At 44.9% G+C, this 27351-nt stretch overlaps 1 protein-coding gene across 1 annotated transcript; it reads right to left on the bottom strand.

Moving 5' to 3' along the window:
• Positions 1–27351, bottom strand: LOC124006074 (four and a half LIM domains protein 1-like). The gene is made up of 6 exons (XM_046315834.1): positions 27222–27351; positions 12318–12502; positions 3396–3570; positions 1101–1270; positions 735–921; positions 1–584 (listed from the first exon to the last, which is right to left on the bottom strand). The coding sequence occupies exons 2-6, from the start codon at positions 12471–12473 to the stop codon at positions 433–435; spliced, it is 840 nt and encodes a 279-aa protein (XP_046171790.1). The 5' UTR covers positions 12474–12502; positions 27222–27351; the 3' UTR covers positions 1–432.

Here is a 27351-nt window from a genome sequence, read left to right as displayed (position 1 = left end):
TTTGTGGAAATATATTTGTTTATTGCTGATTACAGACCCACATATGCAAGACACCAGACATGCAGTTCATTATATTGGATTTTCAGATATTTTCATTGGTTTTGTGCACGGTAAGTGACTAATTTAAAGTGCTTATAATTACCCATCACAATAACTATTAGCTAAGCAATCTCTCTGGGACACTGTTTTTCCCTTTAAGACCTTTGAATTAACAGCTACGGTTTTGAAGTTCCCCAGGGTTGAAATGTCTCCCGTAGAACATGACCCCAATCTTTAGGAAGATACTCGATTACCCCACCGAATCCACAGATTTCATCCAAATATTTCTATCCCTCGCTATCGCTGTAAAATGAAAAGTAAAACAATTGCTTTCAGCTTCACATCCCTGAAAAGCTGGCATAGCAGACCCACTGTTTCTGTTCCAAGTTCACCTCAGTCCTTGGCACAGTCGGAGCAGAAGATGTTCCCTCCGTTGGCCACGAAGCGCTTGTTAGCCAGGCTCAGGGAACACTTCTTGCAGTTGAAGCAGTACTCATGCCACGAGCTGCCCTCGTAGTTCACCACATTGGTGGCTTTGCCGAAACCTGGATGGGACCGAGGAACAAAACATCAAACAATTACAAATGTGTACAATCGTTCAATAGTGGCATTAGAGAGAGAGAGCGTGTGTGTGTGTGCTTGTGTGTGTGCGTCTGTGGGTGTGCGAGTGTGTGTGTGTGCGAGCGTGTATTGACCTGTTATGGGGTTCTGGCAGCCGCTGCATTTCTTGGCTACAGTAGTCTTGTAGCAGTCCACACAGAAAGCCTTCTCCTCGTGGGAGGTGAAGCGGGTCCCAGACAGAGGCTTTCGGCAGGAGCTGCAGACAAAACATTCTGAGTGCCATGGCTTCTCCTGGTAGTTCACTCCTCCGGAGGTGATGGTCTAGACAGGGGTCGGCAGAGAGTCAAGTCAGTTTAGAGGGGAATCGTCATGTCCTTTATACAGGAGAACCATTGGTTTCAAATCAACCACTTTGGTCCAATTGACGTATTGACAATGAACATCCATCAATGATATCCAAGAATTTGGAGGTCATTGAAAAAATGAAATCTTTATGTTACCTGCTTACAGCTGACACAGGTCTTAGCAAACTTCTTCTCATGGCAAGGGCCACAGTAGATGTCAGTGCCTTTGGTCAGGAAGCTTTGGGAGCGGATGGGTTTTTTACACTGGTAACAGGTGAAGCAGTCCTCATGCCACACATTGCCTTTATACTCCACATTCTCAGAGCCTTTAGGAAAGAAAAAAACACACATCAGTCTCTATGATGGTTTAAAGGGGCAATCTGCAATTGGTACATACATTTTTTTACTTTTGAATTAATTATATATATATATATATACACAGTCGTGGTCAAACGTTTTGAGAATGACACAAATATTAATTTTCACAAAGTCTGCTGCCTCAGTTTGTATGATGGCAATTTGCATGTACTCCAGAATGTTATGAAGAGTGATCAGATAAATTGCAATTCATTTCTAAAGTCCCTCATTGCCATGCACATGAACTGAATCCCCCCCCAAAAAAATTCCACTGCATTTCAGCCCTGCCACAAAAGGACCAGCTGACATCATGTCAGTGATTCTCTCGTTAACACAGGTGTGAGTGTTGACGAGGACAAGGCTGGAGACCACTCTGTCATGCAGATTGAATTTGAATAACAGACTGGAAGCTTCAAAAGGAGAGTGGTGCTTGGATTCATTGTTCTTCCTCTGTCAACCATGGTTACCTGCAAGGAAACACGTGTCGACATCATTGCTTTGCACAAAAGGGGCTTCACAGGCAAGGATATTGCTGCCAGTATGATTGCACCTAATCAACCATTTATTGGATCATCAAGAACTTCAAGGAGAGCGGTTCAAATGTTGTGAAGAAGGCTTCAGGGCGCCCAAGAAAGTCAAGCAAGCACCAGGACAGTCTCCTAAAGTTGATTCAGCTGCTGGATCGGGGCACCACCAGTACAAAGCTTGCTCAGGAATAACAGCAGGCAGGTGTGAGTGCATCTGCACGCACAGTGAGGCAAAGATTTTTGGAGGATGGCCTGGTGTAAAGAAGGGCAGCAAAGAAGCCACTTATCTCCAGGAAAAACATCAGGGACAGACTGATATTCTGTAAAACATACATGGATTGGACTGCTGAGGACTGGGGTAAAGTCATTTTCTCTGATGAATCCCCTTTCCGATTGTTTGCGGCATCCGGAAAAAAGCTTGTCCGGAGAAGACAAGGTGAGCGCTACCATCAGTCCTGTGTCATACCAACAGTAAAGCGTCCTGAGACCATTCATGTGTGGGGTTGCTTCTCAGCCAAGGGAGTGGGCTCACTCACAATTTTGCCTAAGAACGCAGCCATGAATAAAGAATGGTATCAACACATCCTCAGAGAGCAACTTCTCCCAACCATCCAGGAACAGTTTGGTGACGAACAATGCCTTTTCCAGCATGATGGAACACCTTGCCATAAGGAAAAAGTGATAACTAAGTGGCTCGGAGAACAAAACATCAATATTTTGGGTCCATGGCCAGGAAACTCCCCAGACCTTAATCCCATTGAGAACGTGTAGTCAATCCTCAAGAGGCGGGTGGACAAACAAAAACCCACAAATTCTGATAAACTCCAATCATTGATTATGCAAGAATGGGCTGCCATCAGTCAGGATGTGGCCCAGAAGTTAATTGACAGCATGCCAGGGCAGATGGCAGGGGTCTTGAAAAAGAAAGGTCAACACTGCAAATATTGACTCTTTTTGCATCAACTTCATGTAATTGCCAATAAAAGTATTTGACACTTGTGAAATGCTTGTAATTATACTTCAGTATTCCATAGTAACATCTGACAAAAATATCTAAAGACACAGAAGCAGCTAACTTTGTGGAAATTAATATTTGTGTCATTCTCAAAACTTTTGGCCACAACTGTATATACCTATTGATTCTTGCTGAATAGAACTTATGAGCTTAGTTCAACTGTCGTACCCCATCAGAACCCACAAAATAAAAGCTTGTTTTACTCTTTTGGTTGTAAATAATGTCATTGTAAACAAGTACTGAATAGCCTCAAAACATCAATTTTATGGATGGTCAGTCATTCCATCTATAGCTCTGTCTATGCATTTGAAACTGGTTACATTTCTCCAGACCCAACCCTCAGCTATTTATCAAAACAGTAGTGGGGTGTCCACTTTGTTATTGTTTGAACTGCACATTTCCACTTAACTGAAATTCAGGAAAGCGTTTACTAATATAAGTTCACGTGATGGAGAGCATCTAAGAAATGAAACATACAGAGGGCATAAATATCACTAGCTTCATTTAATGTCAAACCCAAATCAGTGAGTCTTAGCCCATAGTGTACCTTACCGGCTAGAATGGCTTTGTAGCAGGCGTGACAACGAGGGGCATCCTCCCGGGAGCTGCACTTCCCACACATGATGCGGTCATCCTTAGCACTGAAGGACTCCTTGGCTAATGGCTTGTAGCACTTGTAGCAGCGAAAGCAGTCTGCGTGCCAATAACGGCCTTTATGTTGCAACTCCTGAAGGAAGGAAGGGAGGGAGTGAGTGAGTGAGTGAGTGAGTGAGTGAGTGAGTGAGTGAGTGAGTGAGGGAGGGAGGGAGGGAGGAAGGAAGGAAGGAAGGAAGGAAGGAAGGAAGGAAGGAAGGAAGGAATGGAGGAGGGAAAGAAAGTCAATGTTTTCAAATCAAATCTAATGTTATTGGTTGCGTACACATATTTTGCAGACGTTATCGCGGGTGCAGTGAAATGCTAATGTTCCTAGCTCCAAGAGTGCAGTAATACCAAACAATTACAAAACAATACACATAAATCCCCCAAAATAAAAATAAACAAATTAAGAAATAGAAACATTTCACAAAGAGCAATGTCAGAGTCTGGAATATAAATATATATGTATATGATGGTGTACAGACAGTATGGACAGTATATGAATAGAAAAGGTGTGTGCAGCAGTAGTTATATAGGATGAGTCTTGACTAAAGAACAGTATATACAGTTGAAGTCGGAAGTTTACATACACTTAGGTTGGAGTCATTAAAACTCGTTTTTCAACAACTCCACAAATTTCTTGTTAACAAACTATAGTTTTGGCAAGTCGGTTAGGACATGGACTTTGTGCATGACACAAGTATTTTTTCCAACAATTGTTTACGGACAGATTATTTCACTTATAATTCCAGTGGGTCGGAAGTTTACATACACTAAGTTGACTGTGCCTTTAAACAGCTTGGAAAATTCCAGAAAATGATGTCATGGGTTTAGAAGCTTCTGATAGGCTAATTGACATCATTTGAGTCTAATGGAGGTGTACCTGTGGATGTATTTCAAGGCCTACCTTCAAACTCACTGCTTCTTTGCTTCACATCATGGGAAAATCAAAAGAAATCAGACAAAATCTCAGGAAAAAAATTGTAGACCTCCACAAGTCTGGTTCATCCTTGGGAGCAATTTCCAAACAACTGAAGGTACCACGTTCATCTGTACGAACAATAGTACGACGGTATAAACACCATGGGACCACGCAGCTGTCATACCGCTCAAGCGTTCTGTCTCCTAGAGATGAACGTACTTTGGTGTGAAAAGTGCAAATCAATCCCAGAACAACAGTAAAGGACATTGTGAAGATGCTGGAGGAAACAGGTACAAAAGTATCTATATCAACAATAAAACGAGTTCTAACTTAAAAGAAACCCCGCTATGCCCTCCGAAGAATCATTACAGACTACAAAGAGAAGCACAGTCGAGAGCTGCCCAGTGACACGAGCCTACCAGACTAGCTAAACTACTACTATGCTCGCTTCGAGGCAAATAACACTGAAACATGCATGAGAGTACCAGCTGTTCTGGACAACTGTGTAATCACGCTCTCCGCAGAGCCATCTGCCGCAGAGCCAGATGGATTACAAGGACATGTACTGTGAGCATGCGCTGACCAACTGGCAAGTGTCTTCACTGACATTTTCAACCTCTCCTTGTCTGAGTCTGTAATACCAACATGTTTTAAGCAGAACACTAAGGTAACCTGCCTAAATGACTACCGACACGTAGCACTCACGTCTGTTGCCATGAAGTGCTTTGAAAGGCTGGCCATGGTTCACATCAACACCATTATCCCAGAAACCCTATACCCACATCAATTTGCATACCGCCCTAACAGATCCAATGATGCTATCTCTATTGCACTCCACACTGCCCTTTCCCACCTGGACAAAAGGAACACCTATGTCAGAATGCTATTCATTGACTACAGCTCAGTGTTCAACACCATAGTGCCCTCAAAGCTCATCAATGAGCTAAGGACCCTGGGACTAAACAACTAAACACTGGATCCTGGACTTCCTGACAGGCCGCCCCCAGGTGGTAAGGGTAGGTAACAACACATCCGCCATGCTGATCCTCAACACAAGGGCCCCTCAGGGGAGCGTGCTCGGTCCCTTCTTTTACTCTTTATTCTTTTACTTCTTTTACTTTAAATGAAGTGTTCCGGAGTTCTAAATTGAGCAGCTGCTGAATAATGAGCTCCTGTATATATTGAGATTTAAATGGTTTTTTAGAGTGAAGTACATCAAAAAAATCAAGAGAAAACTGCAAGACTCAATAGAAGACAAAACAAGGAACAAACCAAAAAGACAGGCTTTTGAAAAATTAACTATTTTTCATAAAATTGTACAGTTATCTTAGCTAGCTGAATTGCTAGCAGAATTGTTTACTTGTTGCTAAGCAGTTGCTAGGGACTCTCCTGGAAGAAGCTAGCTAGCTTACAAAGAATAACAACAAAAAATATCTAGTTAACAGAAGAAAGGAAGACAAAATAAGGACAAAAGAAGGACAGAAGAAAAAGGAAAAGAAAGAGGACAACATAGTGAAACAGTCAGCACTTCTATTGCAACTTGTATTTCGTCGTCCTAACGTAGTCTACACTGCTATCTGCCCAGCAGCTAGCCAGCTAGCATACGTCCACCGTCTACCGAATAGCAGCACTGTAAAAACTATTACACTCAACTGAACGACTTGATTAGTGTAGTGTTAGCTAGCTACATAGTTGTCTTTGCTGTCTTCGTATCCAAGATAATTGTGTAGTTTAGAGCGTGTAGTCTTAGAGTGATTATCTTAATTTACTGAGGTTAGCTAGCCAGCTATTTGTCGTCCTTAACGTAGGAGACACTGCTAGCTAGCCAACAGCTAGCCAACGTCTACTGAATAGAACTTCCGCACTCAACAACCCGGTCGCATTCCGCTTCGCTCCACAGGTAGTATCACATTTTTCATTTCATTTCATTACAGCACAACGGTTTGATTTGTTTGATCGTAGCTAGCTACATAGCTAGCTACATAGCCGTCTGTGTATCAAAGATAATTGTTGTCGTTCTTTTAACGCAACGTAACGTAATCAACACTGCTAGCTAGCCAGCTAGCCCCCGAATAGCAGCACTGTAGAAACTATTACACTCAACGGAACAACTTGATTAGTGTAGTGTCAACAACGCAGCCACTGCCAGCTAGCCTACAAAGTCAACAACGCAGCCACTGCCAGCTAGCCTACTTCAGCAGTACTGTATCATTTTAATCATTTTAGTCAATAAGATTCTTGCTACGTAAGCTTAACTTTCTGAACATTTGAGACGTGTAGTCCACTTGTCATTCCAATCTCCTTGCATTAGCGTAGCCTCTTCTGTAGCCTGTCAACTATGTGTCTGTCTATCCCTGTTCTCTCCTCTCTGCACAGACCATACAAACGCTCCACACCGCGTGGCCGCTGCCACCCTAATCTGGTGATCCCAGCGCGCACGACCCACGTGGAGTTCCAGGTCTCCGGTAGCCTCTGGAACTGCCGATCTGCAGCCAACAAGGCAGAGTTCATCTCAGCCTATGCCTCCCTCCAGTCCCTCGACTTCTTGGCACTGACAGAAACATGGATCACCACAGATAACACTGCTACTCCTACTGCTCTCTCTTCGTCCGCCCACGTGTTCTCGCACACCCCGAGAGCTTCTGGTCAGCGGGGTGGTGGCATCGGGATCCTTATCTCTCCCAAGTAGTCATTCTCTCTTTCTCCCCTTACCCATCTGTCTATCGCCTCCTTTGAATTTCATGCTGTCACAGTTACCAGCCCTTTCAAGCTTAACATCCTTATCATTTATCGCCCTCCAGGTCCCCTCGGAGAGTTCATCAATGAGCTTGATGCCTTGATAAGCTCCTTTCCTGAGGATGGCTCACCTCTCACAGTTCTGGGCGACTTTAACCTCCCCACGTCTACCTTTGACTCATTCCTCTCTGCCTCCTTCTTTCCACTCCTCTCCTCTTTTGACCTCACCCTCTCACCTTCCCCCCTACTCACAAGGCAGGCAATACGCTCGACCTCATCTTTACTAGATGCTGTTTTTCCACTAACCTCATTGCAACTCCCCTCCAAGTCTCCGACCACTACCTTGTATCCTTTTCCCTCTCGCTCTCATCCAACACTTCCCACACTGCCCCTACTCGGATGGTATCGCGCCGTCCCAACCTTCGCTCTCTCTCCCCCGCTACTCTCTCCTCTTCCATCCTATCATCTCTTCCCTCTGCTCAAACCTTCTCCAACCTATCTCCTGATTCTGCCTCCTCAACCCTCCTCTCTTCCCTTTCTGCATCCTTTGACTCTCTATGTCCCCTATCTTCCAGGCCGGCTCGGTCCTCCCCTCCCGCTCCGTGGCTTGACGACTCATTGCGAGCTCACAGAACAGGGCTCCGGGCAGCCGAGCGGAAATGGAGGAAAACTCGCCTCCTTGCGGACCTGGCATCCTTTCACTCCCTCCTCTCTACATTTTCCTCCTCTGTCTCTGCTGCTAAAGCCACTTTCTACCACTCTAAATTCCAAGCATCTGCCTCTAACCCTAGGAAGCTCTTTGCCACCTTCTCCTCCCTCCTGAATCCTCCTCCCCCTCCCCCCCCTCCTCCCTCTCTGCAGATGACTTCGTCAACCATTTTGAAAAGAAGGTCGACGACATCCGATCCTCGTTTGCTAAGTCAAACGACACCGCTGGTTCTGCTCACAGTGCCCTACCTTGTGCTCTGACCTCTTTCTCCCCTCTCTCTCCAGATGAAATCTCGCGTCTTGTGACGGCCGGCCGCCCAACAACCTGCCCGCTTGACCCTATCCCCTCCTCTCTTCTCCAGACCATTTCCGGAGACCTTCTCCCTTACCTCACCTCGCTCATCAACTTATCCCTGACCGCTGGCTACGTCCCTTCCGTCTTCAAGAGAGCGAGAGTTGCACCCCTTCTGAAAAAACCTACACTCGATCCCTCCGATGTCAACAACTACAGACCAGTATCCCTTCTTTCTTTTCTCTCCAAAACTCTTGAACGTGCCGTCCTTGGTCAGCTCTCCCGCTATCTCTCTCAGAATGACCTTCTTGATCCAAATCAGTCAGGTTTCAAGACTAGTCATTCAACTGAGACTGCTCTTCTCTGTATCACGGAGGCGCTCCGCACCGCTAAAGCTAACTCTCTCTCCTCTGCTCTCATCCTTCTAGACCTATCGGCTGCCTTCGATACTGTGAACCATCAGATACTCCTCTCCACCCTCTCCGAGTTGGGCATCTCCGGCGTGGCCCACGCTTGGATTGCGTCCTACCTGACAGGTCGCTCCTACCAGGTGGCGTGGCGCGAATCTGTCTCCTCACCATGCGCTCTCACCACTGGTGTCCCCCAGGGCTCTGTTCTAGGCCCTCTCCTATTCTCGCTATACACCAAGTCACTTGGCTCTGTCATAACCTCACATGGTCTCTCCTATCATTGCTATGCAGACGACACACAATTAATCTTCTCCTTTCCCCCTTCTGATGACCAGGTGGCGAATCGCATCTCTGCATGTCTGGCAGGCATATCAGTGTGGATGACGGATCACCACCTCAAGCTGAACTTCGGCAAGACGGAGCTGCTCTTCCTCCCGGGGAAGGACTGCCCGTTCCATGATCTCGCCATCACGGTTGACAACTCCATTGTGTCCTCCTCCCAGAGCGCTAAGAACTTTGGCATGATCCTGGACAACACCCTGTCGTTCTCAACTAACATCAAGGCGGTGGCCCGTTCCTGTAGGTTCATGCTCTACAACATCCGCAGAGTACGACCCTGCCTCACACAGGAAGCGGCACAGGTCCTAATCCAGGCACTTGTCATCTCCCGTCTGGATTACTGCAACTCGCTGTTGGCTGGGCTCCCTGCCTGTGCCATTAAACCCCTACAACTCATCCAGAACGCCGCAGCCCGTCTGGTGTTCAACCTTCCCAAGTTCTCTCACGTCACCCCGCTCCTCCGCTCTCTCCACTGGCTTCCAGTTGAAGCTCGCATCCGCTACAAGACCATGGTGCTTGCCTACGGAGCTGTGAGGGGAACGGCACCTCAGTACCTCCAGGCTCTGATCAGGCCCTACACCCAAATAAGGGCACTGCGTTCATCCACCTCTGGCCTGCTCGCCTCCCTACCACTGAGGAAGTACAGTTCCCGCTCAGCCCAGTCAAAACTGTTCGCTGCTCTGGCTCCCCAATGGTGGAACAAACTCCCTCACGACGCCAGGACAGCGGAGTCAATCACCACCTTCCGGAGACACCTGAAACCCCACCTCTTTAAGGAATACCTAGGATAGGATAAAGTAATCCTTCTCACCCCCCTTAAAATATGTAGATGCACTATTGTAAAGTGGCTGTTCCACTGGATGTCATAAGGTGAATGCACCAATTTGTAAGTCGCTCTGGATAAGAGCGTCTGCTAAATGACTTAAATGTAAATGTAATGTACTCCCTGTTCACTCATGACTGCACGTCCAGGTACGACTCCAACACCATCATTAAGTTGGCCGATGACACTTTCTGTTATTATCTATGCATAGTCACTTAAATAACTCTACCTACATGTACATATTACCTCAATTACCTCGACTAACAGGTGACCCCATTGACTCTGTACCAGTACCCCCTGTATATAGTCTCGCTATTGTTATTTTACTGCTGCTCTTTAATTACTTGTTCCTTTTATTTCTTATTCTTATTCATATTTTTTAAACTGCATTGTTGGTTAGGGGCTCGTAAGTAAGCCTTTCATGTGTGACTAATAACATTTGATTTGACCTGTTCACCGGACGTGCTACCTGTCCCAGACCTGCTGTTTTCAACTCTCTAGAGACAGCAGGAGCGGTAGAGATACTCTGAATGATCGGCTATGAAAAGCCAACTGACATTTACCCCTGAGGTGCTGACTTGCTGCACCCTCGACAACTTCTGTGATTATTATTATTTGATCATGCTGGTCATTTATGAACATTTGAACATCTTGGCCATGTTCTGTTATAATCTCCACCCGGCACAGCCAGAAGAGAACTGCACCCCTCATAGCCTGGTTCTTCTCTAGGTTTCTTCCTAAGTTTTGGCCTTTCTAGGGAGTTTTTCCTAGCCACTGTGCTTCTACACCTGCATTGCTTGCTGTTTCGGGTTTTAGGCTGGGTTTCTGTACAGCACTTTGAGATATCAGCTGATGTAAGAAGGGCTATATAAATACATTTGATTTAATTTGACATAGGCAGCAGTCTTTAAGGTGCAGGGTAGAGTACTGGGTGGTAGTAACAGTGACTAAAGTTGAGGGCAGTGTACTGGGCAGAGGCCGGCTAGTGATGACTATTTAACCGTCTGATGGCCTGTAGATGGAAGCTGTTTATCAGTCTCTCAGTCCCAGCTTTGATGCGCCTGTTAACAGGCCGTGAACAGGCTGTGGCTTGGTGGCTGAGGACCTTGCTGATTTTCTTGGCCTTCCTGGGACACCGGATGCTGTTGATGTCCTGGAGGGCAGGCAGTGTGTCCCCGGAGATGCGTTGGGCTGACCACACCCCCCCTCCGGAGAGCCTTGCGGTTGTGGGCGGTGCATTTCCCGTACCAGGCGATGACATGGCGCAACAGGATGCTCTCAATGGTGCATCTGTAGAAGATCATGAGTGTCTTAGGGGCCCTCACCTCCTCCTTGTAGACTGTCTTATCATTGTTGGTAATCAGGCCTAGCACTATTGTGTTGTCTGAAAACTTTATGATTGAGTGGCTATGCAGTCATGGATGAACAGGGAGTACAGGAGGGGGCTGAGCACGCTCACTTGTGGGGCCCCCGTGTTGAGGATCAGAATAGTGGACTTGTTGTTGCCTACCATCACCACCTGGGGTCAGCCTGTCAGTAAGTCCAGGACCCAGATGCACAGGGAGGTGTTCAGACCAAGGGCCCCGAGCTTAGTGATGAGGGAACAGAATCTATGGTGAACAGCTTGAAGAAAATAGGGACAACAGACTGGGATAGGGAGAGATTGAATATGTCTGTAAACACTCCAGCCAGCTAGTCTGCATATGCTCTGAGGACGCGGCCAGGGATGCCGTCTGGCCCGGCAGCCTTGCAAGGGTTAACACGTTTAAATATCTTTCTCACGTCGTCCCCTACTACTGACGAGGAGTAGTAGTAAGGATCGGAGGACCAATGCGCAGCGTGGTACGTGTTCATGCTCTTTATTAAAACAAGCGAACACTGAAACAAAACAATAAACGACACGTGAAATAACTAACCGAAACAGTTCCGTGTGGAACACACAGACACAGAAAATAAACACCCACGAAACACAAGTGGGAAAAGGCTACCTAAGTATGATTCTCAATCAGAGACAACTAACGACACCTGCCTCTGATTGAGAACCATACCAGGCCAAACGCAAAACACAACATAGAACACGGAACATAGACAACCCACCCAACTCACGCCCTGACCATACTATAACAAAGACATAACAAAGGAACTAAGGTCAGAACGTGACAATTGAAAAAACAATCCTGAAGCATAGATTCCGATTGGTCAGACCAAAGTTGAACAGTCCTTACACGGGTACTTCCTGTTTAAGTTTTTATCTTTAGGAAGGGAGGAGCAGAATGGTTTTCTCCCTCAACTGCTGTGTAGACAGTGTGCACTCATAAACAAGTCTAGACAGACAGTCTGCAGTCATGAAAACACATGCTGACAGTGTGCAGGTATAAACAAATCCATATGGAAACACACAATAAAACATAACACATGTAATACGTAAAATACATTTCATGGCAGTATATAAGACATGGGAGGTGTCACTGAACACACACACACACACACACACACACACACACACACACACACACACACACACACACACACACACACACACACACACACACACACACACACACACACACACACACACACACACACACACACACACACACACACACACCTTGGAGTCGATGCCAATAGGACGGCGGCACTCAGTGCAGTTGTTGGCACAGAACTTGTCATGGCATCGGACACAGACAGGCTTCTCCTCCTGTTGAACGTACTTCTTCCCACTCAGGTCCTCCCGGCAGTATTTGCAGTTCATACTGTCCGCCATGGCAACATCAACAGCAGGGCAGCAAACACCTGGAAAACACACAGGCGTAGAGGACATACTGAGCTGCTGCTCTGTTTACCACAAGTGATATGTTTCCGGAGCTGTCGTCAGAGTAAAATGGTGTAAGTCCTGCAGAGTACATCAATACAATTGAAAGCTATCAGATGTGGTAATCTGATTACTCGGACACTTGCATTACTTCTTGTTGCCACAGAGGGACAGCGTAGCTCTAGTAGTGTAGCTCTAACGATATGAGGGAATGAAAGAAGTGAACTGTGAACAAGGAGAGACGGAACACTATTCAATCGAAACCGTTCCCGGGGGAAACCATGCCGTAATATTTACTGAAGGTGTTGATAAGATGCTATTTGTTCAACATCTTTTAACAAGGGAGAACATTGAACTGGGTTGAAGCCCGGTTGCTTTGCTGTGTAATCACAGCAAACAAGAGGTAGACTGTGCATGTTCCTCACATTATGCTTATCTTCAACTAATATGACCGGGCAGGGATGTTGTAAAACGGAGAATGAACTGTGACTGGTTGAAAGGGCATAAAAAGGTCTGGAGAAAATCACCACGTGCCCCTGCCATAGATCACACCCTGATGGTAGGGTTAGGATGACGGAAAATAAATCAAATCCATATGTAAAATGAGTGGAACCTAAACAACGGAGACTGATTATAGCCTACACACACCTTTTTTTTTTACTATATCAGCATGTTCTTGTGCATGTACGAGGTGTGAGTGTGTATGTGTGTGAACATGCGTTCGTGCGTGTGAACGGTGTGTTTGTGCAGGGGGGTGTGCACAGGAAGGAATGCCTGGTATGAATGTGGTGAGACCTGGACTGTTGACACAGCTCTTTGACAGACCCAGTGAGCGTACCCTCCCTTTGGACCCCCTCTGTGAAGCAGAAGAGGTACTAAGGACCCACAGCACACAAACACTAGACTCTTACGTTCATCTATTACAATGTGTACGGGTTATTCCATTGTTGCTCGGACAGAAATATGCACGTTTAACACAACAAAATCCATATGCTGTGTGCAAACACTTACAATAAAGAACCGATGGTGTTTGAAATATGAAAATCGTGTTTAAAGAGCTTGTTGTTGTAAGTGCAGTGTAAAGCAGTCAGAACCCAGGGAATGTCTGCCACTTCCTTAGACCTGACCACAGACTCAAATAGCCCGGCCATTTTCACTGCACTAGCATATTTCAGACAGTGACATTTTACTACAGTCCGAATGCACAAACCAAATTGGAGCTCATTCATGTCCCATGTTGTCTCTAACTATCTTCCCTACCATTCTCCTCATCTCCCGTAGTAACCTGTAAAAGACTGACGCATCACTTAAGCACATGCGAAAACAAAAACGAGAGGGGCCAGTGCCCACAGAAAGTTTCCATAATCTATAATCTATCTTCTGTTGAGTTGACAGCCGAGGCCAACCCACACCTTCTCTGTCTTTTCTCTTCTTCACTTCCTCGGTTGAAATCCTTCTTTTTTACCCTTCTATTCAACCATCGCGCACCCCCCCATCCCTTCCTCTCTCTCTTTCATAGACACACGTGACGTTATCTACATTTCCCCCTCCTCTTATGTTGCTTTTACCCCCCCCATCTCTTGCTCTCTCTCTTTCATAAACACACGTGATGTTATCTACATTTCCCCCTCCTCTTGTGTTGCTTTTACCCCCATCTCTTGCTCTCTCTCTTTCATAGACACACGTGATGTTATCTACATTTCCCCCTCCTCTTATGTTGCTTTTACCCCCCCCATCTCTTGCTCTCTCTCTTTCATAGACACACGTGACGTTATCTACATTTCCCCCTCCTCTTATGTTGCTTTTACCCCCCCATCTCTTGCTCTCTCTCTTTCATAGACACACGTGACGTTATTTACATTCCCCCTCCTCTTATGTTGCTTTTACCCCCCCAAAAAAAGGAGAACTGGCATCTATGTTAAGGTATGCCCAATGAGAACATTGAAATGAAAGAAGTCAATGACTTTTCTTTATCTCTGAGTGAGCCACCACCACCGTTATCAGTAGCCCGGGTGGTTTGGCAGTCAGAGGTAACTTGAGCTACTCAGAACAATGACCGCCATTCATAGGCCAGTCATTCCGCTCTGTGCTGCATGCTATCATCACTGTTTTCTGGCCAATCCTCGACAAATGCAGACACGTACGCACAGGAACTTAACAATGACTCTGACGATGACGTCAGAGGTAAGCAAACTTCTTTTATCTGAATTGATCTGATCTCCGTGGAAACGATAAGAGTTATTTGGAAACAGAGCGGTAGACTCTTGCTTCTCTGACATCTCGTACCAGCATCTGGATCCTGGTTGGGTATGTGTGAAGGGCTACAGCCAAAGAGGGGACACGGCAAAACCAGAGCTTCTGTGGCCAGGTCTCTCTCAGCAGGGGATATTTTATTTTTATTTTTATTTTTTACCATTATTTAACTAGGCAAGTCAGTTAAGAACAAATTCTTATGCATCAGCCACGGGACTCTACGGAAATTCCAAAGTGGTTGGCAAGCCATATACTGCCTTGTGGCCTCTCTCCCCCTCCCTCTCTCTCTATAGTAAAGTTGTTTTTATCCCTCTGGCCATGGAAAAGGGTTTGGTGCTTTACCTCACACTAATCAGTGGCACAGATGAGGGAGACCTAATTAGAATTGGGACAATGACATCATCCTGTGGTTCAAACAGCTTTCACACACACACACACACACACACACACACACACACACACACACACACACACACACACACACACACACACACACACACACACACACACACACACACACACACACACACACACACACACACACACACACACACACACACACAGAGAGAAGACAATTCAGCAGCTGAGGGAGCATTGTAGGGTTCTGGTATGTTGGCATGAGCTTATCACTAAAGAATGTGGAGGAAAGCTGAGAAACAGGACGTCTGGTAGACTGGTGGCACAGTCTGCTTCAAGCTGTCAACAGTCTGCAAAAACTGCCAAACTATTCTCAGAAACTGCCTATAGTCTAGTTCACACACAAGTACACACAATCCTTCCAGCAATACACTTTTACTAGACATGAGCCAGATATCTATCAGCAGCTGACTGACACCGACCAACATGGGCATTTTACAAGGGGCTCCGTATGACATCTGTGTGAGTCATACGTTATGATCACTTTCACAGATACTTGTAAAAAGGTTTAAAGTAGGCCAAAACAGGCAATGTATGCCCCCCCCCTCTCGGTCTCTCTTGCTCTCTCTCAGTACCTCTTTTCCTAAAGAGTTCACCTGAATTCAGTAGCTCAGTAACTGAGAAGTTAGGTTGTACAGAAAAGAGCTGACACTAAACAGCTAACAAAACCTTGGGGTTACTTGCATAACCCTGGTTCCACGATAATGTGAGTGAGATGTCTCACAATCAGATTCACTCAGTGGATCACTTATGGCTTGAGTAATGACTCACACAATGTCTGTTGGAGACAGACAAGGTGAGTGGCGAATGAGGTGAGCCCCTCTCCTCCGAATAAGACGCCACTCGCCCACCCACTGGTCATTCTCAAGCGTGCCTCTGTTCCTTGCGTTCTTTTGAGCATGGAAATGCGGTGAGACATCTACTCATATTATCGTAGAACCGGGGTTACGCAAATACTCGCTTCGATGTCTGACGCTCAAATCAAATCACATTTTATTTGTCTCGTACACTGAATACAACAGGTGTAGACCTTACCGTGAAATGCTTACTTACAAGCCTGCAATGCAGTTTTAAGAAAATAAGAGTTAAGAAAATATTTACGAAACAGTCCATGACTCGGGTGACTGGAGTCTTTGACAATTTTTGGGGCTTTCCTCTGAAACCGCCTAGTATATAGGTCCTGGATGGCAGGAAGCTTGGCCCCAGTGTGTACTGGGCTGTGTGCACAACCCACTGTAGCTCCTTACGGTCGGATGCCGAGCAGTTGCCATACCAGGCAGTGATACCACCTGGAGACGGCCTGTCAGGAAGTCCAGGATCCAGTTGCAGAGGGAGGTGTTTAGTCCCAGGATCCTTTGCTTACTGATGAGCTTTATGGACACTATGCTGTTGAACGCTGAGCTGTAGTCAATGAAAAGCATTCTCACAATGGGATATGGCTTACTACCGTATTTATTTTTTAATTTTTAATTTTACCTTTATTTAACCAGGCAAGTCAGTTAAGAACAAATTCTTATTTTCAATGACGGCCTGGGGTTAACAGTGGGTTAACTGCCTGTTCAGGGGCAGAACGACAGATTTGTACCTTGTATTACAGACATGTTCTCCGAAGCCAGGGTAGTCCCAACATCATCACCACTCCTTCTTCTGTAGAAGTCAAGGGTGGTGGGTGGAAAGCCATAAGCTCTAAGGCGAGACAATTGAAACGGACCTCATATGTAATGGCGGCATTGAGTAAATGTTACCTTGGATAAACTTTAGGCACGAGTGGTGGACTGACAGTGCGTGTAGCTTACTCACTCGCTTTGCAGATGTAAGGGCAATCAGCAAAGATGTTTTGAAGGAGAGATATTTCAACTCCAAACCTTCCAGAGGCTCAAAAGGTTGCTGTGGAATTGCCTCAAGCACAATAGACAGATCCCAAGATGGGGCTAAAGGCCTGGTGAATGGGGGTAAGCGTAACATAACAGAAGGGAGGGAAAATATATGGAATAAAAAATACATTATTTTCCTTAGGACTGTAGTGAAGTAAAAGGTGTAAATAATATGAATAGTAAAGTACAGATACCCAAAGAAATTACTTAAGTACTTTAAAGTATTTTTACTCAAGTACTTTACATCGCTGTACGCAGGAATCGGGGTTAGTGAGTGTTGCATTTGCGTGCTCAAACCCCAAGCAGGTGATGCACATGTGGTGTTTGTCTATGCCTGCTATCATAGCCCAGCACTGAAACGGGTGTGTCAGTGCTGGGGCAGGAGACCTGCTCGGTTCTCCCTGTGTAAGGGTAGCATCCTCCATGGCTCTAATAAATATTATTCATTGAGCAAAGTGTGATCTAGCTTGTGTTCCAGGTAGAAAAGCTAGACTGATGTAGCTAGCCTACACTGGTGCGTCTGTAACTTTCTCACTCATCATTAGTCCTACGTCCGGCGCCGACAGAGATGGCCGCCTCGCTTCGCGTTCCTAGGAAACTATGCAGTTTTTTTTTTTTTTTTTACGTGTTATTTCTTACATTAGTACCCCAGGTCATCTTAGGTTTCATTACATACAGTTGAGAAGAACTACTGAATATAAGATCAGCGTCAACTCACCATCAGTACGACCAAGAATATGTTTTTCGCGACGCGGATCCTGTGTTCTGCCTTACAAACAGGACAACGGTATGGATCGCGTGCAGCGACCCAAAAAAACGACTCCGAAAAAGAGGGAAAGGAGGCGGTCTTCTGGTCAGACTCCGGAGACGGGCACACCGTGCACCACTCCCGAGCATTCTTCTTGCCAATGTCCAGTCTCTAGACAACAAGGTTGATGAAATCCGAGCAAGGGTAGCATTCCAGAGGGACATGAGAGACTGTAACGCTCTGTGCTTCACGGAAACATGGCTCACTGGAGAGACGCTATCCGAAGCGGTGCAGCCAACGGGTTTCTCCACGCATCGCGCCGACAGAAACAAACACCTTTCTGGTAAGAAGAGGGGCGGGGGCGTATGCCTTATGGCTAACGAGACATGGTGTGATGAAAGAAACATACAGGAACTCAAATCCTTCTGTTCACCTGATTTAGAATTCCTCACAATCAAATGTAGACCGCATTATCTACCAAGAGAATTATCTTCGATTATAATCACAGTCGTATATATCCCCCCCAAGCAGACACATCGATGGCTCTGAACGAACTTAATAATAATAATATATGCCATTTAGCAGACGCTTTTATCCAAAGCGACTTACAGTCATGTGTGCATACATTCTACGTATGGGTGGTCCCGGGGATCGAACCCACTACCCTGGCGTTACAAGCGCCATGCTCTACCAACGTGGACTGGGATATGTTTCGTATTGCGTCAGATAACAACATTGACGAATATGCTGATTCGGTGTGCAAGTTCATTAGAACGTGCGTTGAAGATGTTGTTCCCATAGCAACGATTAAAACATTCCCTAACCAGAAACCGTGGATTGATGGCAGCATTCGCGTGAAACTGAAAGCGCAAACCACTGCTTTTAATCAGGGCAAGGTGTCTGGTAACATGACCGAATACAAACAGTGCAGCTATTCCGCAAGGCTATCAAACAAGCTAAGCCTCAGTACAGAGACAAAGTAGAATCTCAATTCAACGGCTCCGACACAAGAGGCATGTGGCAGGGTCTACAGTCAATCACGGACTACAGGAAGAAATCCAGCCCAGTCACGGACCAGGATGTCTTGCTCCCAGGCAGACTAAATAACTTTTTTGCCCGCTTTGAGGACAATACAGTGCCACTGACACGGCCTGCAACGAAAACATGCGGTCTCTCCTTCACTGCAGCCGAGGTGAGTAAGACATTTAAACGTGTTAACCCTCGCAAGGCTGCAGGCCCAGACGGCATCCCCAGCCGCGCCCTCAGAGCATGCGCAGACCAGCTGGCCGGTGTGTTTACGGACATATTCAATCAATCCCTATACCAGTCTGCTGTTCCCACATGCTTCAAGAGGGCCACCATTGTTCCTGTTCCCAAGAAAGCTAAGGTAACTGAGCTAAACGACTACCGCCCCGTAGCACTCACTTCCGTCATCATGAAGTGCTTTGAGAGACTAGTCAAGGACCATATCACCTCCACCCTACCTGACACCTTAGACCCACTCCAATTTGCTTACCGCCCAAATAGGTCCACAGACGATGCAATCTCAACCACACTGCACACTGCCCTAACCCATCTGGACAAGAGGAATACCTATGTGAGAATGCTGTTCATCGACTACAGCTCGGCATTTAACACCATAGTGCCCTCCAAGCTCGTCATCAAGCTCGAGACCCTGGGTCTCGCCCCCGCCCTGTGCAACTGGGTACTGGACTTCCTGACGGGGCCGCCCCCAGGTGGTGAGGGTAGGCAACAACATCTCCACCCCGCTGATCCTCAACACTGGGGCCCCACAAGGGTGCGTTCTGAGCCCTCTCCTGTACTCCCTGTTCACCCACGACTGCGTGGCCACGCACGCCTCCAACTCAATCATCAAGTTTGCGGACAACACAACAGTGGTAGGCTTGATTACCAACAACGACGAGACGGCCTACAGGGAGGAGGTGAGGGCCCTCGGAGTGTGGTGTCAGGAAAATAACCTCACACTCAACGTCAACAAAACTAAGGAGATGATTGTGGACTTCAGGAAACAGCAGAGGGAACACCCCCCTATCCACATCGATGGAACAGTAGTGGAGAGGGTAGCAAGTTTTAAGTTCCTCGGCATACACATCACAGACAAACTGAATTGGTCCACTCACACAGACAGCATCGTGAAGAAGGCGCAGCAGCGCCTCTTCAACCTCAGGAGGCTGAAGAAATTCGGCTTGTCACCAAAAGCACTCACAAACTTCTACAGATGCACAATCGAGAGCATCCTGGCGGGCTGTATCACCGCCTGGTACGGCAACTGCTCCGCCCTCAACCGTAAGGCTCTCCAGAGGGTAGTGAGGTCTGCACAACGCATCACCGGGGGCAAACTACCTGCCCTCCAGGACACCTACACCACCCGATGTTACAGGAAGGCCATAAAGATCATCAAGGACATCAACCACCCGAACCACTGCCTGTTCAGCCCGCTATCATCCAGAAGGCGAGGTCAGTACAGGTGCATCAAAGCTGGGACCGAGAGACTGAAAAACAGCTTCTATCTCAAGGCCATCAGACTGTTAAACAGCCACCACTAACATTGAGTGGCCACTGCCAACACACTGACACTGACTCAACTCCAGCCACTTTAATAATGAGAATTGATGGGAATGATGTAAATATATCACTAGCCACTTTAAACAATGCTACCTTATATAATGTTACTTACCCTACATTATTCATCTCATATGCATATGTATATACTGTACTCTATATCATCGACTGCATCCTTATGTAATACATGTATCACTAGCCACTTTAACTATGCCACTTTGTTTACATACTCATCTTATATGTATATACTGTACTCCACATATGTCAGAGTCAAGGCCCGCGGGCCACATCCGGCCCGCGAGAAGGTTTTTTACGGCCCCTGGGATGATCTTGATTTGTTATTAGAACCGGCCCGCAGACCGCAGCAAGCCGGCAGCCCGCAGATCTTTTACACGCACCAATACTACATTTCCCACAATGCAACGGTGACGCACCGAGCAGTAGGCTGCTTCATTTCAATATTTATTGGCACAGCAGTTGTCAGCATCACAGTAAAATTAACTTTCAGATACCCATCAAAAATGGCAAAACGGAAGGTGGACACTGAGAACCGGGGGTTTCAAACAAGGTGGGAGTCGGAGTATTTGTTCACGGAGGTAGCTGGAAAACCTGTGTGTCTTCTGTGTGGAGAAAGTGTGGCGGTACTGAAAGAGTATAATCTGAGACGACATTATGAAACGAAACACGCGGACAAAAACAAGAATATGGACATGGAACAAAGGCTACAAAAGGCAGAGGAATTAAAACGAGGCCTCAAATCTCGACAGGCTCTGTTCAAAAAAGCCAAATCACAAGGCCAGGCTGCTGTCAAGGCCAGTTTTATTTTGGCAGAAGAGATCGCTAAATCAGCCCGGCCATTTACGGAGGGGGATTTCATCAAAAACTGCATGATTAAAGTTTGTGACGAAGTTTGCCCAGAAAAAAGGCAACTCTTTTTAAATGTGAGTCTGAGCAGAAACACCATTGCCGAGAGAGTAGACCAGTTGTCCATCAATCTAAAAGAGCAGCTTGTGAAAAAGGGAAAAGATTTCATTGCATATTCCTTGGCTGTGGATGAGAGCACCGACATTTCTGACATTGCCCAGTTGTCAATTTTCATCCGCGGAGTGGACTCCAGCCTAAGCGTGACAGAGGAGTTTTTGGCTTTACGTCCTATGCATGGCACAACTACGGGGCATGATTTGTATGAAGAGGTGTCAAGATGTGTAAATGAGATGGAGCTGCCTTGGGAAAAACTCGTGGGTTTGACAACCGACGGAGCACCTGCGATGTGTGGACACAGGAGCGGACTGGTAGCGAAGATACGGGAAAAGATGCAAGAGGAAAACACGACAGGTGAGCTGACAGCTTATCATTGTATCATACACCAGGAAGCGTTGTGCGGTAAAGCCTTGAAAATGGAGCATGTAATGAGCATCATCACGCGCACAGTTAACTTTATCAGAGCCAAAGGTTTGAATCACCGCCAGTTCAAGGCATTTCTGACGGAGTTAGAAACGGAGCATGGTGATTTGCCTTATCACACAGAGGTGCGATGGCTAAGCCAGGGAAAGGTGCTTCAAAGATGTTTCGAGCTTCGTGAGGAGATTTGTCTGTTCTTGGACAGCAAAGGGAAAGACACAACACAACTCCGAGACGAAATGTTTCTGTGTGAAATGGCTTTTCTGTGTGACATTACGAGTCATCTGAATGCAATGAACTTGCAGCTGCAGGGTCGGGATCGTGTCATCTCTGATATGTACAGTACAGTGAAGGCATTTAAAACCAAACTGACTCTGTGGGAGACGCAGATGCGGAAAGAAAATTTGAGCCACTTTCCCAGCTGCCAGACCATGAAAGAGAAGCTCTCTACCAGTGCGTTCCCGAGCGCACAGTTGGCTGATAAAATAGGTATGCTTGCCGCTGACTTTCGACGCCGATTTGCTGACTTTGAAGCACAAAAAAGCAGGTTGGAACTGCTCGGTAACCCATTTGCTGTTGACGTGGAAAGCTCACCACCAAACCTCCAAATGGAGTTGATTGACCTCCAATGCAATGATGCACTGAGGGCAAAATATGCGGCAGTGGGTGCTGCGGAGTTCGCCCGTTTCCTCCCGACACAATGCCCCAGCTGCGCATCCAGGCTGCTCAAACGTTGTCTATGTTTGGCAGCACATACCTGTGTGAACAACTGTTTTCTTTGATGAACTTGAACAAAACATCACACAGAAGTCGACTTACTGCTGAACACCTCAACTCAATTCTGAGGATTTCCTCAGCTCAGAGCCTTACCCCGAACATTGATGAACTTGTGGAAAAGATGGGACACCACCAAGTATCACCCTCAACCTCAAACAAGTGAACATTACTGTGCAATCACATATTTAGAGTTTTTACTCAGTTCAAGTTTAAAAGTTAAAGTTTAATATTTGTTTTCACTGCATGTTACTTCTCCTTAAACAAAGTGTTGTTTTTGATTAATAGATTTTTGCACTTTATTTTATTGTATTTCAATCCAATTATATTTTTAAAATATTTCAGTTGAGTGGATGATAGAAAATTGCTATTATTGTTTTTTTCTTTGAAGTAAATTTAGCCCACTTTTGCTAAAATAGAAAATATAGGCTACTGATGGTGCCTTGAATACCGGTTTCTTTCATTTAATGTTCATGTTATGGGGATTTTTATATAAAGGAAATTTGTCTTTTGTGTCTGTTGAAAATTAAAGATTACTGACAGAGCCATAAGAAAATATTGCTTTATTTATCTGATCATATTGGAATATATTTGTCAGGTTTTCAGTAGGTTCAATTAGGTTCACTAGACTATATGCGTCATTTAAAAAATTTTCAATGAACATTCGAACAGTCCGGCCCTCGGCTTGTAGCTAAATTTTTTATTTGGCCCTCCGTCCATTTGACTTTGACACCCCTGCTGTACTCGATACCATCTACTGTATGCTGCTCTGCACCATCACTCATTCATATCCTTATGTACATATTCTTTATCCCCTTACACTGTGTATAAGACAGTAGTTTAGGAATTGTTAGTTAGATTACTTGTTGGTTATTACTGCATTGTCGGAACTAGAAGCACAAGCATTTCGCGACACTCGCATTAATATCTGCTAACCATGTGTATGTGACAAATAAAATTTTATTTGATTTTATTTTATTTATTCACGACTCATTCAGGAATATCGGTAATCGTGGTAGCATCCACATGAATGTAAAAGTGGTTAGAAACATATTAAATTCTTATTTGCATTAAAAGTGACTCCAAAATGACACAATACATGATTTACCATTCATTTCTATTGGGCACAAAATAATCTGAAACATTTACATTTACATTTTAGTAACTTAGCGGATGCTCTTATCCAGAGCGATTTACAGTAGTGAATGGATACATTTTTGCACAACCAAAACAAACAGCAAATGCATCCAACAAGTTTGTAGAGTCACAACCTTGATTTAATCATTGAGTGAAAGGAATATGGGACCAAATAATAACTTTTGACTACTTTGATACACATACAGTAGAAGTGAATTTGTCCTAAATACTTCTGGTCCCCTAAAATGGGGGGGACGATGTATAAAAAGTGCTGTAATGTCTAAACGGTTCATCCAATATGGATAAAAATACCCTCAAATTAAAGCTGACAGTCTGCACTTTAATCTCATAGTCATTGTATCATTTCAAATCCGAAGTGCTGGTGTACAGTGTCACGCCCTGACGTTAGAGAGCCTTTTTATGTCTCTATTTGGTTTGGTCAGAGTGTGATTTGGCGTGGGCATTCTATGTTTTTGTTTTCTATGATTTTGTATTTCTATGTTTTGGCAGGGTATGGTTCTCAATCAGAGACAGCTGTTTATCGTTGTCTCTGATTGGGAACCATACTTAGGTAGCCCTTTTCCCTTCAGGGTGGGAGGTTATCTTTGTTAGTGGCACTATAGCCCTGTAAACTTCACGGTTGTTTTTCATTTGTTGTTTTGTTGGCGACATTTACTAAATAAAAGAGAAATGTACGCTCACAACGCTGCACTTTGGTCTCCTTCCAACAACGGCCGTGAGATACAGAGCCAAAACAACAACTATGTGTCCCTGTCCCAATACTTTTGAAGCTCACTGTATGTAAAGATATACAGTACCAGTCAAAAGTTTTAACACACCTACTCATTCAAGGGTTTTTCTTTATTTTTACTTTGTAGAATAGTGAAGACATCAAAACTATGAAATAACAAATATGGAATCATGTAGTAAGCAAAACAGTGTTAAATTAATCCAAATATATTTTATAGTTGAGATTCTTCAAAGTAGTCACCGTTAACCTTGACAGCTTTTCACACTCTTGGCATTCTCTCAACCAGATTCATGATGTAGTCACCTGGAATGCATTTCAATTAACATGTGTGTATTGTTAAAAGTGAACGCATTCTTAATGCGTTTGAGCCAATCAGTTGTGTTGTGACAAGGTAGGGGTGGTATACAGAAGATAGCCCTATTTTGTAAAAGACCATGTCTATATTATGGCAAGAACAGCTTAAATAAGCCAAGAGAAATGACAGTCCATCATTACTTTAAGATATGAAGGTCAGTCAATCAGGAACATTTCAAGAACTTTGAAAGTTTCTTCAAGTACAGTCGCAAAAACAAGCGCTGTGATGAAACTGGCTCTAATGAGGAAAGCCACAGGAAAGGAAGACCCAGAGTTACCTTTGCTGCAGTGGATAAGTTCATTAGAGTTACCAGTCTCAGAAATTGCAGGCCAAATAAATGTTTCACAGAGTTCAAGTAACAGACACATCTCAACATCAACTGTTCAGAGGAGACTGCGTCAATCAAGCCTTCGTGGTCGAATTGTTGCAAAGAAACCACTACTGAAGGACACCAATAAGAAAAAGAGACTTGCTTGGGCCAAGAAACACGAGCAATGGACATCAGACCGGTGGAAATCTGGCCATTGGTCTGATGAGTCCAAATGTGAGATTCTGTTCCAACCGCCATGTCTTTGTAAGACACAGAGTAGGTGAACGGATGATCTCCGCATGTGTGTTTCCCACCGTGAAGCATGGAGGATGAGGTGCTTTGCTGGTGACTGAGTGATTTATTTAGAATTCAAGGCACACTTAACCAGCATGAATACCACAGCATTCTGCAGCGATACGCCATCCCATTTGGTTTGCACTTAGTTGGACTGTCACTTGTTTTCAACAGGACAATGATCCAACACAGCTTCAGGCTGTGTAAGGGCTATTTGACCAAGAAGGAGAGTGATGGAGTCCTGCATCAGATGACCTGGCCTCCACAGTCGTCTGACCTCATCCCAATTGAGATGGTTTGGGATGAGTTAGACCGTAGAGTGAAGGAAAAGTGTTCAGCATATGTGGGGAGTCCTTCAAGACTGTTGGAAAAGCACCCCAGTTGAAGCTGGTTGAGAGAATGCCAAGAGTGTGCAAAGCTGTCAAGGCAAAGGGTGGCTACATTGAAGAATCTAAACTCTAAAATATATTTGGATTTGTTTAACACTTTTTTGGTTACTACATGATTTCATATGTGTTATTTCATAGTTTTGATGTCTTCAATATTATTCTTCACTGTAGAAAATAGGAAAAATAAAGAAAAACCCTTGAATGAGTAGGTGTACCCAAACTTTTGACTGGTACTGTAGGTATTTTGGTATTTTATTAGGATCCACATTAGCTGTTGCAAAAGCAGCAGCTACTCTTCCTGGGGTCCACACAAAACATAAAACATAATACAGAATGACATAATGCAGAACAGCATTAGACAAGAACAGCTCAAGCACAGAACTACATACAATTTTAAAAACGCACAGTAGCTTATATATCAATGCATACACACAAACTATCTAGGTGTCAAGATCTTTGGGGTATACTGCCTACCATTTTACCGGATCGATAATAGTCCGCTTTATATAGCAGCCATACAGAAATATGAGCAAATTAAGATTTTATGGAGCACTGCGCTCATTGTAATTAATTTTCTGCGTGCGACCTCTGACGTTAGCTCTTTTCTGGGAGCGGGAAAGCTGCTGAAAGAAGCGCTCTTTGGGCCAACATCTGTCCGATAGCACAATTGGACTTTAAACCAGACAAACACAGACACACAGAGACGGAGAGGGAGGAGGATGTGAGAGAATGAGTGCGAGACATAAAGAGAGAGAGATAGAGAGAGAGAGGACAGGAATTCATTTAATTGATCTTGGTGATGCATGTTTCTGCCATCACATGCCTCAGTCCCAGAGGTCCATCCCTACACTGAAAAATCTTAATAAGAAACAGATTTTGGAGGAAGATTTTCACAAGTCAGCATGTTGCATATGATATTTCAGCCAACGCCCCAACCAACTCAACACATTACTGCAAATAGCCCTACAGCATTTTTTAAAAGTCTCTAGTTGATTCAAAGGAAATAGTATTCGGTGTTTAAAGAAATATGACGATCTATTAAAGCAGGCATATGCCTATTACTAACGCCGGTGATTTAACGGAAGTCGCCAGTTTGCTATGTAATCATCATGGAGCCAATTCATGTGCAGAAAACTATTAATAATAGGCTTGTTAAAATGCGGTATATATTGCTGATTCTCGAATAAAAGACATACATGAAATGCAGAAGTCGAAGATGCACATCAGAAACAATATCAGTCTTTGTTACCATGTTGCATTATATGGACTGGGTAACTGTACATTCGTGTTTACATAGCTTTTACATTCACAATTGAATCGAAAAACATGCCTTGCCAACAGGTCTACAAATAGTTTCTAATGTCCTTGTATTAATCAACAACGACAAGATTTGGATCTGTCCCATGCAACTTACCAAGTTCAAATAAAGTTGTGGGACGCGCACGCACTCCCTGATCTGCACAAGCGCCAGTTATTCTGCACAGGATATAGCCTACTACTGTATAAGGCACCTACAAAAAAATGCAAACCACTCTGGAGGCAGG

The sequence above is a fragment of the Oncorhynchus gorbuscha genome, linkage group LG02 (genome assembly GCF_021184085.1).
Source record: "Oncorhynchus gorbuscha isolate QuinsamMale2020 ecotype Even-year linkage group LG02, OgorEven_v1.0, whole genome shotgun sequence".
In the NCBI taxonomy this organism is placed as follows: Eukaryota; Metazoa; Chordata; class Actinopteri; order Salmoniformes; family Salmonidae; genus Oncorhynchus; species Oncorhynchus gorbuscha.
The sequence above is the reverse complement of the archived record's forward strand: the minus strand, read 5'-3'. Positions and strand labels throughout refer to the sequence as shown.